The following is a 15,536-nucleotide window of genomic DNA, read 5'->3' as shown; positions in this document are numbered from 1 at the left end:
CCACTCATGTTTTTCTTTTATTTTGAACATGTACCACTCATATTCAAAAACAGAAAAAGTAAAAGCAGTTGGCTAAAGTTGAAAAACTATGCACGCATTGCCCACTGTGATTCTCTCAAACTCATGTTCCCAAAAAATTCAAAAGAACTACTCTGCAAAAAAGAAAGAAAAAGTCAAAGCAGGTTGGCTAAAGTTGAAAAACAAGCATATTTTGCCCACTATGATTCTCTCAAAAATAGGAAAAAAGTAAAAAAAAAAAAAAAAAAAAAATGATTCTCTGACCTTTCGGCTCTCATGAATCCTAGTTTTCGTGCTTATATTCCGAGCAAGTTCTCAAAACCCTCAAACTAAAACTACAACTCAAAACCCACCCTCTGAATCACTTACTTATCACTCCTCCTCAGCTTGATAGTTAGATTACCTGAAATACGTGATACTGATCTTTTTCTGGTTAATGGATAGCGTATTTCTGTTGCGTTCTGTTCTTATGTCTCCATGCTATTCATAAAGTAAGAACTGATTATTTTTTACCCTTTTTCTTTTCCTTTGTTTCCAGGAGATTGCTATTTTCAGTCTGTTTGATCGAGCACAAGAGTGTAGTTTAATATTACGTACGGCTCATATCAGGTACTGATCCTTTTCTTTTATTGTTGCTTTCGAGCTTGAATAACCTCTGGAGTTATCTACCACAGTAATACTTAAATCATCTGTTAAGTATATAAAGTTGCTGCAAATTCATGTGATGATAATTGATAAGCAGAAACCTGATCTTAGCCGGCCCTGAGGCAGCGCTGGCGGTAGGGGCGTAGCTTCCTTATGGGCTACAGTGCTCTTGGCACCCCCTGAATTAGAAAAAAAAAAAAAAAAAAGCTATTAATATAAGTTGCAATTAATATGTTATATTAGTGGATTATCAAAATTATCCTTATTTGGCTCCCCTAATAGATATTGGTCCAGGCACCAAATGTTGAAATCAGGGCTAAGGTTTTGAAGAAGAGCAGAAAGAGAGAGTAAATATCAGAGGACTCAGAATGAAGAAGATGATGATACTGTATTGATAAGCTTGAGATCGTACAGCTAATTACATGAGTATCATATAGGACAGATTGTAACTAATTGTGCTTAACCCTAACTAATTTCTCTAACAATATTTTCTATCTGATCAATTAGTGTATGACACGTGGCTCGGGCTGGAGATGGTTTGGTTGACTTCTCTTCCTTGTTTACTTGTTGACTTACCTGCTGACTCATCTCATGCAGCTTACAGTTGCTTGTGTTTTTTGTCCAAATAACTCGCTTTTACGTTTAAATGCAAAGTAGAGTAATCCAAAGCTCAAGAAACGGAAAAAACTCTTTATCTAAACCAACAGGCCTTTCAAAAAAAAAAAAAACCAACAGGAAAAAAAAAAAAAAAACATGAAACAGATCATCGGTATCTAAAGTTGGGAAGACCAAGGCTATCCCGTCAACAATATTCAAGAATGAATGAAGGGATCACATCTCACCAAACCAACTCATCAGAAGACAAACCATAAGAAGCTGAAGTATCCGCCGCTTGATTACCACTCTATATATGAGAGGTCTAGAAATGCATTCGGAACAATGTAAACAATTAAACCATTCTAAACAAAGCTTCCAAGTTCCAAGGAACAAGGTGAGGAGAATGAGTAAAAGTGAGCACCATAGCCAAGTAAACCTTCAACCAAATAGTTTTGCATTCCCTCACTGAAGCCAACAAATATATAGTCTTTAAGAATAATACAAACATAGAGAGTTAGAGACGACTTTTATTGCCATGCTACTTTTACTTTTGATGGTTTGTACAGGATATTGAACAACTTGGAGACAAAGCCATGTGATCATGAAGAAATCAAGGCAGAGACGGACTGCTAATCTGCGAGGCATAATATATCCCAGGTAAAGCTCAACAATTCTACAGCGATCTCAACAATAAGAATTGGCATGCCAACATTATTAAACTTCTCCTAGACATTCTAGGTAAACAAAGTGTATTGCCTTGCATCATTACTATTTGTGAAATTACGAGAATTTAAAATAGCTGTCAAGTAGTCTACGTGATGGCTGCTACAACATGAAGTAAGTGTGGCGACATACTTTCGAGATTGACAAGCATTATACCATCCAGCATCAACAAAGGGGCTGGCATCTCGAGAATCAGAAATCAAAAACAGTTAGTTTTGCTTCTCCAATTGAAATGGATGCTAGCTTTGTTATCAAGAGGGGCCTTGTGAATATGTCCTGCATTAAGAGCGTACTGGAGAGCTGGTGTTAAAGTTCTCAGGTAGTTTGCTGGAAAGTAAGCAGCGAGAAATAAGACTACAGGCCTGTTGAAATTCATAGAGGTCAAGGTGTGTGGTTTTGATTTAGTTCATGCTGTGGGGCAGCATGAAGCCTGTGAAGAAGACAGTGCAGTGGAAAGCATAATTTTTTCGAGTCATGAAGGTATGGTGCAAAACAAATCTGCCGACAAATGACGAGTATTATCTGCATAGCATAAATATTCGTCTGCGAGGCTTAACAATGCTGCTGCTAATTAAGCAAACTTGTTTCCAGATGTATGATGCCATTAAGAGTGATGATAAAGCAAAGCCTAGCCTTGTTCTGGGAATTATTCCGAAATTGAAAGTAGCATACCTTGAGGCTATCAGTACAGCTACATGAAATAGACTGAGCAGCAAATATCAATTAAGAGTAAGAGCCTAGCAAATTTGCAGTTGGATGGCTGTTGATGTAACAAAATTCATCCGAGGCAGTGGCGGATTTACAGTCAGGTCCGGGAGGGTCCCGAACCCCCAGCTTCCTAACCTATGTTACGTTGATCATAGTTTGCTGTCTCAATTAATCTGTAAACCGACCCCCATCCCCACCGTACCCCCAATAATATACCAAAAAAAGATTTTGTTCAAATTTTAAGGTTTGATATTTTTCAATTTTTTCCTTTTCTGTTATCTTATGTTCATGATATCAAATTTAAAATATTTATTTCCTTTTGTTCTGTTTAATATTTCTTAATGAGCTTCATAACATTTATCTTCTCTTATATGGTGAATTTCTTTATTTTTGAAAGGATATGGTGAATTTCATATGCTACAATTTTGTGTTTTTTTCTTCTAGGGAAAAGAATTTTTTGTTGTCAAACAAAAACTTTTAGTTTGGAACCCCCCCAAAACCGTAAAATCCTGGTTCCGCCCCTAATCTTAGGCGTATAGTCTTTCTGATAGCTATTTCTTTGGACACATCAAGGTAATGGCCAAAGGTTTGTCTGGCGCTGCACAAAGCAATTACTTTGTGATGCATTTTATAAATTAAATTAAGGATTAATTACGAAATACCCTCCGAACTATGAGGCTATTTTCATTTTCATACTCAAATAGGTGCCTTGATTAAGTTTCACAGGTTTAAATCATATTTCTTTGGGCATAAAGTTCTTCAATGCAAGATTCCACCAGTGGCAAGTGGCAACAAACACTAAATGCCAACATATGGTTTGAAAAGAGAGACAGCAATAAAGTGGCTCGCAGGAAGCAAAAGTACGGAGCCAGGTTGGCCTTGTTGGAAATTTTAATATTAAATATTTTATTTTTTATAATTTGTGGATGAATAATATAGTGAAAATATGTGAAGTTGAATAAATGTAAATGACTATGCAGTGAGAAGTCATGACTGATCACAAAATATTACTTTTGGTGAAAAGTCATCTCTCCTCCAAAAATCACCTTATATTTATAAAACACTTGCTACACCATATTCAGAAAATAACTTCTTTAATTCATCTTTCTTCCTCTCCTTTACATATGAGTTTTTCCTAATCAATTAAGTCTTTTCAAGAGAGAGTTCATACACAATCTAAGTTCGTTGTTCTTGATGTTTGGAGTGCTACTACCACAAGAAGGTCGTTGTATCCTGGGAGCCTTCTATTTTGCTGGAGATCAATGTTCCCGACTATGAAAACTAGAGAAGATAAAGCCCTGCATAGCCCCAGGGGATTAAATGAATCACCTAATACATGGGGCAGAGCCAACATTATTTTTCTAATGCGCAATGGAGAAGAGAAGTTGTCGTCAATTATCTTGATGAAGTTGGAAGCTCCGGGCAGCAGCAAATTAAGCGGAGGCCCAAAACTAATTGTTCACTCAACGAACCAAAGTTCTGGTGACCAAGTACTCGCTTATATTTTGGGAGGTTAAATAAAACCTACTTGGGGATCAAGCTATTTTAAGGCAATTTTGGTAGATGTGCATGCCTGACCTGCAAGTGACAATATGACTGTTATTGAAGATATCACTGTAGAAGCAAATCCTTGAAGGGCAAGAATCGGCAATGTCTGTTAATGCATGGAGCCTAAATGCCTACATATGGTTTGAAAAGAGAGACGGCAATAAAGTGGCTCGCAGGAAGCAAATGTCCGGAGCCAGGTTGGCCTTTCACACCGAAGAGTGGTACAACACCCAACGGAGGTGGTTGTATTTTACGGGATCATGTTGATTGTTGAGCCTTCTATATTGCTGGAGATCAATGTTCCCGACTATGAAAAGTAGAGAAGATAAGGCCCTGCATAGCCCCAGGGGATGAAATGAATCACCTAATACATGGCGCAGAGCCAACATTATTTTTCTAATGTGCAAATGGAGAAGAGAAGTTGTCGTCAATTATCTTGATGAAGTTGGAAGCTCCGGGCAGCAGCAAATTAAGCGGAGGCCCAAAACTAATTGTTCACTCAACGAACCAAAGTTGTGGTAAATAAAACCTACTTGGGGATCAAGCTATTTTAAGGCAATTTTGGTAGATGTGCATGCCTGACCTGCAAGTGACAATATGACTGTTATTGAAGATATCACTGTAGAAGCAAATCCTTGAAGGGCAAGAATCGGCAATGTCTGTTAATGCATAGCGCCTTGGATCAATCATTATTTGGTCATATAATCTTGACAACAAAACTTGGGGATAAAGAAAAGGGAGATTCCCGGCTTACAATGAAGTTGTTGAATCATTTGGCAAGTAATTAGTCATATCATGAGAAGACACAGAAGTGCTGTTACCAAGTGCAAAAATATCAGGAGAATCTAACGATCAAAGTCGAAACAAAGTAGATCCTGCTACTGGTTGCCAAGGCTTTCAAAGCTTATAGTTTTTCAACGACACAACACTGCTTATACCTGGGGTGGTGCAGCTGCACCACGCCTCCGATGCCAGGAGGCCTCTGATCATGTAAAAGGTCTATGTATATTATACATAAAAACAAACATGTTGATTTCCCTAATTGCACCCCGACCCTGACGTACTTTGGTGTCTCTGGTTCGAGCTTCAGCAACACAAAGTGCGTTTTCATTTTATTTTTTTTTGGCTAGTATTTCTTCTCATTTTTCAGTTTTTTTTTTTTGGTGCAAATTTTCTTCCTTTTTTTTTTTTTGATCAGATAAACAATTCTAATGCTAGAACTAGTCTTTCGTGAGTCGAACTCACAACCTCCCACTTACGAAGAGGAGACTATGCCACTAGACCAAATGGTACTGGACTCTTCCCTTTTATTTTTTTTTCTTTTGTTATGGAAATTTCTTCTTATTTTTTTTTAATAAAAGTTTGGTCTTTTTCTAAATTTGTTGGTATAATAAATTTGATCATAGTACTTTTCTTTTTCTAATGTATTTCATTTCCACAACAAAGCAAATGGGACAGTTTACAGTCGACACCTGAGGCTTGGATATTCACCCAATTATTTATTTTATTTATTTTTAGTGATTCAGTTTTCATAGGTTGAGTTACAGTTTAACAAGATTAGTGGGCTTATTAGTGGCTATTAAACTGAATAGATAAGAATTGATTTGATAGAGATAGGTTAATTGGTCACATAAACGTTTACATATATATTGTAGATATAAATAAAAATTTCTACAAACATGAAGGAAAGAAACTCTCAAGATGAATCATCTCCCCACACACAGAGGGTGTGCACCCTGCAAGTACTATATACTAGAAACCAAACACACCCCATGGGTGTGGCAAAAAATAAGATGTTAGGTGGGGTAGCTTTTCCTAGTACTGAACGTAGAAAAAACTGCTCCAATTTTTTCTTTTTTCTTTTTTATTATCCTTGTTTACTAATATACCATTTAAATATTAAAAAAATAAACCAAGTAGGGTATAATGACTAATGAGAATGGCAAAAGTCGGGAAACAATTCATTTTCCTCTTAAACTTGAAATTTCAAAAAAAAATATTTTTATCATGCGGTTTAATAATTTAGTTAAAATCATTTAGATACTGAGGAGAAAGTAAAGAGACGTGCTTGTAAAAGGAAAAGTAAATTTGAAAAGCTAGCCCGGGATCACTTTATAGGTGCTTATATTGACTGCCATGAACTCTCAGAATGATTCTTGGACTCTGGTAACTTCAACTTTGGCCTCATTCCTCGCCACATTGCATTGACGACCACCCGCAAATGCAAAGAATGAGCCATGAGATGCAATATATTGAATTCCTTGCAAAAATGAATTTTTCTCCTGATAGCAAATGGACAAGAATTCAGCAACTGGGTCGTGGGTCTTCTGGATCTGCCTTCGAAGGATGTTTTGAGTAAGTGCTCAAAGCCCAACCTCTAACACACTTATGAACTTGATAGCTAGATTAATTGAAATATCGGATAAGGTGATTCTTTCTTTTCCTGGGTTTGATTATGTTTTTTCATTCTGCAGGAACGGATTCCACTTTGCTGTCAAAGTAGTTTCCTTGCATGATGAAGGAAGTCGAGGGAGGAACTGCGTCAATCAACTTGAACAGGTGATGGAGTGTCATTTGTCCTCTGTGTTCCTACCCTAGCTTGCTATTAATTAACTGCTGGCAAAGAGTCTGAACTGGATTATTTTTCACTCTGGTTTTTTCCTCCTTTTTCCAGGAGATTGCTCTTTTGAGTCGGTTTAAACATCAGAACATAGTTCAATATTATTACTCATATAAGGTATTACTCCTTTTTTTTCTTGTTACTTTTGAGCTTAAATTAACCCCTGCATGAAGGGCCTGAGACTTGTTCGTTCTACCACAGAAATAACTCTTGAGCAGTCAAATCATCTGTTTAGTATATAAAGTTGCTGCAAATTCATCTGATGATAATTGATGAGTGCAAGCCTCGTGTTTATGATGATATGCATGCATCTTTACTTAATTTCCTTAATATTTTTGTGCAAACAAGCTAATGGAATTTCCCAAAAACTGATCTGATATGTTTTTGTTTGTCATGGAATTATTAGTACTCGATCTCTTTTCTGTTTCATATCTTTTCTGTCGATGTATATAAGCAAATATGAAGAGGAGAGTCTGAGTTAAGCTATCAGCATGTTGGCAATACTATTTGATGCTCTTGTTTGTATCCAAATTATTACGAACTTGTTAAAACAACACGAAGACGATATATTTCGTTGCATTGTGAAGCACTCTAGGCATTTTAAGAACATCTTTATAATTGGTTTTATCATTTTTATGCTTTAGTTTCCTGTTATACGTAAAGTTTCCCATGGGGTACAGTTCCTAGTTAATCATTAGATCTTCACAGCCTGAATTCATCTAAAATATCCCTGTTTAAAAGCAATCGTTTTCCTTATATATTGATATCAGGATGAACTGAACCTTTATATGTTCATGGAGCTTGTACCTCGAGGATCCCTACGAAGCTTCTATCAGACAAATCCCGTTTCCTGTCTTCTCGTCTCCAAATACACAAAAGATATTCTTCATGGTCTTAAGTATCTTCATGACCACAATGTGATTCACAGGTATTTCATACATAGCATATCATGTATAACACCTGAATAGTATGGTTTTGGCTTTATCGCTCGCTCTCACAAGATTTTGTATTCCCTTTGAACTTTTTAATTATTAATACCTGGAATGAAGTTTTCTTGCCACCAATAAGTCATGTCTCGGTCATTCCAAGAAAGAATCAGAATAGATGACCAGTGGTTGAGATAGAACTTCGAAGTTCAGTATTTTCTTGAATAATTTTGTTACAAATCTCATCTCTTTATATTATCTCTGGTATCAAGGGACATAAAATGTGCAAATATATTGATAGATGCTCAAGGATCTGCAAAGCTCGCAGATTTGGGAGTGGGAAAGGTTTGTCTGTCGTTCCTCGATCATATTTATCCTGTTCAGATTCATTTCAATGATCCCATAAAACCATTGAACTTGTTCTCCTCATATTATGTGTTGTTATAAAGTTTTTTTTTCTTTTTTTCCTGATATTGTGTCTTGTGTGTCACTTCCCAGATAATCAGAATGAATGATATTAAATCTTTCCAGGGCAGCGCATTTTGGACAGCTCCTGAGGTTTGCCTTTGGCTTCTTGTCTAATGCCATTGTCATTTACCAGAATTTTTTTTTTTTGGTAATTTTGTTGTCAAATATGTCATAAATTTGGTTCAATTATATATAAAATAAATATATAACAAACATCATAGTAACGGGAAATTCTAGTGTAGTGGTGGGTATCTCATACCCACATTTACAAAAGTGAGAACAAATTTTGTTGTCAAAGTTGTAATTTGAGTCCTACTTTGTGTAATTTTAGTTCTAATAATGGTAATTACACCTCTTACGACATTTTACAAGTTTTTGAACAAATTCGTTGTCAATGTTGTAATCTTAGTTCTAATAATGGTAATTACACCTCTTACGACATTTCTACAAGCTTTTGAACAAATTCGTTGTCAATGTTGTAATTTTTGTTTAACTATATGTAACTAGTGTAAATGAATATGGTAACTTTTGTTCTCAATGTTGTAATTTTGGTTCAAATACTTGTAAATTTTTATTCAAATAGTTGTAAATGAGGGTATCTCATACCTACCAGTACACTAGCTTGTCTCCATAGTAACATAAACAACCCCTCTTTATCTATACTATAATTAAGAGAATAGAGCTTGTCAGTCCAAACAAAATTTTATTTATGTAAATACCCTTTATATAGTAAAAGACTATGAAAACCAAATTAATTAGAAATGGTAAAAAAAAAAAAAAAACTATTTATAACAGAAGTAAAAAAATAAAAACCTGCATAAACTATATATAACCACCAACTATATTTAGGTAACGTCCTCTACTCCCATATACATTGTGTGTGTGGATAAACATTCCCCTTTTATGTTTAGGCATAATTGCCAATTTGGTACCTTAGATTTCAAGTTAGGCCGCTTTTGATTCTCAGAAAGGAAAGTAATTCCTTTGTCTTTTCCATGGGAAGGAAAAGGAAAGCCTTATCTCCCAAGAACTTTTTATTCCGATGTTTAGTAACAGAAGGAAAGTTATCAGGAAAGTTATTAAAAAGTTTGTAATTAATGAAATAAAATAATATGTTGTGAGTAAGAAATGCAAGGAAAGAAGGAACCACTTTCCCTCTTATTTTTCCTTTCTTTAGGAAAATTTTGCATCCCAAACGCAATAAAGAATAAAATTTTCTTTACCGGTGCTTACTTTTCGCAAACCAAACAAGGCCATTAGTGTCAATTTGTTATCCTAGATTTTATTTTAGCCAATTTTTAGTAATGTCTAGAGATTGTAGACAATGTCTAATAATGAAAATTTAAGTTAGCAAATTAATAAAAATAAAACCTGGGGTAGCAAATTGGCTATTAAACTTTATGTTTATATAGACAATGTCTAGATAATCTGTGGAAGATGTTCTTGGAAACCATTAATTTGTTGGTGATGACTTCAAATAATGATTAACATAAACATAGAACCGGTTTGAGGGCCTATGTGTAAGCCGGGATATATATTGTCCACTTGTTGGCAAACTTATCAAAATACTCTAAGCCGGTATTTATTCAGATGGTGATGAGTTTGCAATTTATATTCCCCGCTTCAACTATGGTATTTATAGGTTAAATGGTCAATGCTAGGTTACCTCAGTTTAACGTAGAATGATGCTTGATATGGTTTTGACGGAGGGGAGGGGATTATAATTAGGACTTGGGATCTCTTCCAATAAAGGGAAGAGAAATGCCGCTTGAACACAATCTTTCTAGTTGGTATGCTGTTCTTTATAGCACGGCCAGTCTTTGGTTTTATATGCATACAAAATTTAGGGAGTGTTTCCTTTTTCACTTACTAGAGACCCTGGTTATCCATGGCATTTACAACTCGAAGAATAGAATCTTTTAATATATACTTTCTGGATATATAGTTCTGGAAAATTTTTGATAGAACAATCTATTCCACCCTAAATAAGATCTTTGACTCATAGTCCCATTTAATAAATAATTGTCTGGTTCCATATATCCCTGAGCCATGTTATGCTTGTGCAGGTTCAGAGTGCAATAAGGCATAACCAAGGTTATGGGATTTCAGCTGATATATGGAGCCTTGGTTGCACCGTATTGGAGATGTTAACCAGGAGTGTTCCTTACCATGATATGACACCGGTTCGTGCCATTTTCTTTACAACTCTAGCTTAATCTTTACAGTTTATGGTTTCATGAGGATTACAAGTGATTACAATGATGATCGGGATTTGGAGATAATTATCGGTATCGATATTTCTTGTATCTTAACAGGAACAGGCATTATGGAGATCATTGAACGGGAAGCTCCCTGAGATTCCTGATTTTCTCTCAGTGGATGCACAAGATTTCATCCAGAAATGCCTAAAGATCAACCCAAATGATCGTCCCACTGCTTCAGAGCTCTTAGAGCACCCATTTGTCTTGAGGCGGCCAAGGTCGGGCAACATGCCAAGGCGAGGTTCCGTTCTTACGAACATTTTCAAAAAGTTGTCAAAAAATTTTGCAAATGTTTTTACGAATATAGTTTCTGATCTTTGAATTTCACTCGATTCTGTCTTGTGTTGGGAGCCGTTTCAGACTATAAAATTGTATTAACTTGTGTTTTGTGTGTGATTATAATGAATTTAACTTATTTTCCTGCGAGTTGAGAGTATATGTAAGTATTTTCTTATTTATTTGTTCCATTTCATTTTTCTATCATGCATGATACATTTAACCCATCAAATGATAATAATGATAATAAGAAATTTCAATTTCTTTAACGGTGTCTTCGAATCTTTAAAAACCAAGCCAAGTAAATAAACAAATAACTTTAAAACAATTATAGCAAAAGTGATAGACAGTGTGTATGTTTAATGCTTAACAAAATAAACTAATTGCATGCATGAGTGTGACTCTTCCACACGCGTGAGCGCGGCCCTTCCGCACGCGCGTACGCGCATGTAGGAATGCTAGTATATATTATACGAGTTGAATCTTTACCTTTCTACGATCCTCCCTCCCATTGGATTGAAAAGCTTCAGCAGGTTTCATTAGTCTTGATGATTCTCGCACCATGTTCTTTTCAGACCCTTTCCCAATTTCTCTGTTTAAGCCATAAGGAGAAATATATATCGTTCTTGTTTAAGCCTTATGTCTGAAAATAGGGGCCATCTGGAGAACACAAACCTATTCATTGTAGTTAGTAATGGAAATTTTCAAATATCCCATAAGGAATAAAGTTCCAAATAAAATGAAGAAAGAGCAACTCAATCATGTTCATCCTAAACTAAATCTTTACCATTTTTGCTAGGCTCATCATTCCAGGATGCACATGAATCCAATCAGAAATAAAGTTCAAAATAAATTGAACAGAAAGCAACTCAATCATGTTCATTCTAAATTAAATATACCTTTGTTGCTAGTTGCTACGCTCATCCATTCCACTATTCTAGGACACGCATATTCGAGGAAATGTCATTTATGAATGTCCTTGGAGCATCCCTTGGGTCAAAAAGTGAAAGATTACGGTGGGCCGAGGAAATTTATATCATTTACCTAAGACTCAAACTTTTGACCAAGGTTGGACTAATAGAATTTTGGACTCAAATCCGTTGGACCTACCATGTGAAAACCAAATCAGGAGAGTGAAGATTTAATGTGCTAATAATTTCATATATTTCTATGCCTCTTATTTTTGGTATTTATGTTTAGTTCTCTTTATTCATAATTGTAAATGTGTTTTTGTGGGCTTATTTTGTAGAGAGAAGAAAAGAACCTAAAATGAGCTAACTAGGATTAAAAGGCGATTTGCAATCGCAAGTCACAAAATCTGTCTATGCAGAACATCCAACTTCGCGAATTACTGAGATATTCTTATATCGAATCAGATAATGAGACTTATATGCTTGGAAAGCTACGGATGTCTAAGTTATGTATAATTTTACATAGGGAAAAATTCACTAACGGTGTCTGGACACTTAGGGGACTTTCAGAATGATACCTGAACTTACAAAGTTATCAATGTGATACCTGGACTCATTTTTTTGTATCAATGTGATACCTACGGCCAATTTCCGTCACGGAGCCGTTACGGAAATTGGCCGTAGGTATCACATTGATACGAAAAAATGAGTCCAGGTATCACATTGATAACTTTGTAAGTTCAGGTATCATTCTGAAAGTCCCTAAGTGTCCAGACACCGTTGGTGAATTTTTTTCTATTTTGCACGTGCGATGCACGTGAGTCACTTAATGAAGACAAAAGGACCGATTTACCCTCAAATTCTTTCCTTCTTTTCTTTTCTTTTTTTCTTTATTCTTCTTTCTTTCTTTCTTTCTTTCTTTCTTCTTCTTCTTTTCTGGTTTCTTCTTCCCCTGATTTGAATCATCAAGATTCAAATCATCTTGCTCGTCCGATTCCTACCGCCGATCGTCGATCAAACACCGCCGCTGCGTCTCAATCCACCTTCATGCACCATAGATGTTTCTGGTTCCCCCAACTTCAAATCCTATAGCAAATTGAAATTGTGCATTAAGGCTTCACCGCTCACTCCGAGTTCATCCTCGCCGTCGTCGCCAATGACTTGACCACAACAACCTCCACCACCGCACAACAACGTCGTCCTCCGGTCCTTTTGTCTTCATTAAGTGACTCACGTGCATCGCACGTGCAAAATAGGGAAAAATTCACCAACGGTGTCTAGACACTTAGGGACTTTCAGAATGATACCTGAACTTACAAAGTTATCAATGTGATACCTGGACTCATTTTTTCGTTTCAATGTGATACCTACGGCCAATTTCCGTAACGGCTCCGTGACGGAAATTGGCCGTAGGTATCACATTGATACAAAAAAATGAGTCCAGGTATCACATTGATAACTTTGTAAGTTCAGGTATCATTCTGAAAGTCCCCTAAGTGTCTAGACACCGTTGGTGAATTTTTCCCTTTTACATATCTTGATTTTGATACCTCTAGAGCCAGTTATGATCATTTGGGTGAAGATAGGTCATAACAGAAAATCTGCTCGGGATTTTAGGGAAAATTTGTTGAGAATTCAAATTCCGCGGCACAAGATCATCAATCCTAATGTTTCAAGGAAGTTAATTCAGATGAGGATTGAGGATTCAATGATGAACTTATTCCTGCTTCTACTAAAGATATTTCAAAATTTTCCCATTCCAAATCAAGAAAAGAATTTGATCCAAGCCCTACAAGGAAATTTGAAGCCGAAGATGAGTAGAAATCCTAAATTTCAATTTGCTTCCTAGGGTTAGGATGATGCCCTATCATGATTTTTTATGTATTTTGATGTTTTATTGATGGATTTATAGTTTCTTTATGATGAATATTTAATCATTGCTTGAAATTATGCTTTATGTTTAAGTTCTTTGATTGATCACCTTAGGGCTTTGCATCTAGTAATCGGAGACAAAGCTGAAGCAAAGATGCATTATAATTTGAATTAGCGTCTTGCAATTAAATGTGGTAAATCGCATTTTTACTTGAGAAAGAATAATGGTTTGCTTGATTCTCTTGTTTTCTAGAACATAACAAATCCTTACATGTTAAATTTACCTGAGAAGGATGGACTACATAGCTAGGGTATAAAATCTTTACGAGAGAGAGAGAGAGAGAGAGAGACAGAGAGAGCATCGTAGACATAAGGAAAATTATAGTCTAAAGCCTAAGAAGAACTTAGATACGGGAATTATCATTTAAAAAAATAAAAGACTCTGTTAATTGCATTGAAACATAAATATGATTGTTAGTGGTTGATTCTGAAACCCTAGGTTTCATCATCTTTGTTTTTTCAACTTTTTGTTTGTACGTTTCTTTCTTTCCTCAAAATTTCAGCTTATTTGTTTATTCGAAAATCTAAAAACTATATCTTCATTATCTTGATTGTTTATGTGATTTTGTGTTCTTAGTTTGGATTAATTGAGTTAAGATTTAAATTGATTATCAATCCTCAATTGGAACGACCTCGTACTTGCACACTATATTAAATATGATTCATGCTCTTGCGAGTTTTAATTAAAATTTCACACCAAGACTGTCATTATTATTTGTCCAAGTGCTTTTTGCCATCTTCATTGAATCCATATTCTTATGAGTTTTGAAGTTTGTTGAGCAATACCCTATTGCGCACAGTTGGAATGTTAGAGATAGAATCATCCTCAGATCTCGCCCATGTTCTATAGTCACTTCTTTGTTAGATGCAGCGGTCCCTATAGCAATGTTGCTTTAGCTCATGGAGATAATCATAATTTAGGTTTATGTATTTTTTTAGAGTTTTGGGTTGTGTGAGATTGGTTAGGGTTTAAAGTTGATTTCGTTGATGTGGGGTTAATATATAGTTGTTATTGTTGAAGTTAGCATCTTTGCTAGTAGCATTTGTTGATTCTTTGATGTACTATTGATGTTTTTTTTTAAGTTATTGAAGGAGGTCAGACATTTTTATTCAATATGGAAGAAGCAATATTATACAGTGACCCGCCCCTGTGGGGCCGTCAAAAAGAGACACCGCTAAATGCAATACCACTCCACCTATTGAGTGAAGCTCAGGGGTGAGTAAACTAATAAGAAACTGGTAATAAAAATTTTCTACAGAATCCATCAGTAGACTCGCTGACAATCTCAGACCAATAATCCCGTCAGTTTCTCGCGGGTACTGATCCCAATAAAAAGTTAGGTACCTAGACAAAAATCGTCTTGGATCCCAAATTTTTATAAAAAAGCCACCGGGATCCCAAATCCAGATCCAAAACCGAATAGGCCCACATGAACCACATGTTGCAGCCCTAGCCATTCCATTAAGTCCCAAGCCCAAATCAGAAAACCAAAGCAAAGCCCAACACCACTTAAAGTTAGCCCTAGCAACCAAGGTGCGCCGACGTTGGAAACTGCCAAAAGCCCAAAAGCAGCTGACTATTGATGTTTATCTAATGCAATTGGCTAATTTGATAAAAAAAATATATAAAAAAATTGGCAGAGGTCAACGGTGGTTGCTTTTATTTATTTATTTTTTTATTAAATCAATCCAATACCAAAAAGAGTGCATTCTTCCATTAGATACATCAAAGCCAGCTAAGGATGTCAAAAACTTGGCCGATGGCTGGCAAATTCTCATAAACAAGAACCTTGGACATGTGTAACTAATGAAACAGGAACCCGATCCATAACCAAGTACAACAGTTAAAATAAGACCACTGATGTCCAGTACCATTTGGTTTAGTGACATAAGTCTCTCCTTC

The 15,536-nt window shown here is 35.8% G+C and overlaps 1 protein-coding gene across 7 annotated transcripts; it reads left to right on the top strand.

Annotated features, from left to right (window-relative positions):
- The first annotated feature begins 260 nt into the window (after positions 1-260).
- LOC133715114 (mitogen-activated protein kinase kinase kinase 1-like) lies at positions 261-10,992 on the top strand. Of its 7 annotated transcripts, none has more exons than XM_062141484.1 (10): positions 261-627; positions 1,827-5,528; positions 6,388-6,594; positions 6,714-6,798; positions 6,914-6,976; positions 7,630-7,787; positions 8,058-8,130; positions 8,284-8,343; positions 10,320-10,436; positions 10,569-10,992. In XM_062141484.1, the coding sequence occupies exons 3-10, from the start codon at positions 6,461-6,463 to the stop codon at positions 10,833-10,835; spliced, it is 957 nt and encodes a 318-aa protein (XP_061997468.1). In that variant the 5' UTR covers positions 261-627; positions 1,827-5,528; positions 6,388-6,460; the 3' UTR covers positions 10,836-10,992. The 7 variants fall into 7 exon arrangements, with proteins under 7 accessions (XP_061997468.1, XP_061997465.1, XP_061997467.1 ...); XM_062141481.1 differs by having other exon boundaries at positions 958-5,528; XM_062141483.1 differs by having other exon boundaries at positions 946-5,528.
- Positions 10,993-15,536: the final 4,544 nt, after the last annotated feature.

Source organism: Rosa rugosa, chromosome 6 (assembly GCF_958449725.1).
Source record: "Rosa rugosa chromosome 6, drRosRugo1.1, whole genome shotgun sequence".
Lineage (NCBI taxonomy): Eukaryota > Viridiplantae > Streptophyta > Magnoliopsida > Rosales > Rosaceae > Rosa > Rosa rugosa.
The sequence above is the reverse complement of the archived record's forward strand: the minus strand, read 5'-3'. Positions and strand labels throughout refer to the sequence as shown.

What these genes read in the sequence shown, in the direction of transcription:
- LOC133715114 (XM_062141484.1), top strand. Translation starts at nt 6,461, where the DNA reads ATGCAAAGAATGAGCCATGAGATGCAATATATTGAATTCCTTGCAAAA. An exon ending in GCGTCAATCAACTTGAACAG is followed by an intron (nt 6,799 to 6,913) that starts GTGATGGAGTGT and finishes TCCTTTTTCCAG; the next exon opens with GAGATTGCTCTTTTGAGTCG. An exon ending in CATTTTGGACAGCTCCTGAG is followed by an intron (nt 8,344 to 10,319) that starts GTTTGCCTTTGG and finishes ATGCTTGTGCAG; the next exon opens with GTTCAGAGTGCAATAAGGCA.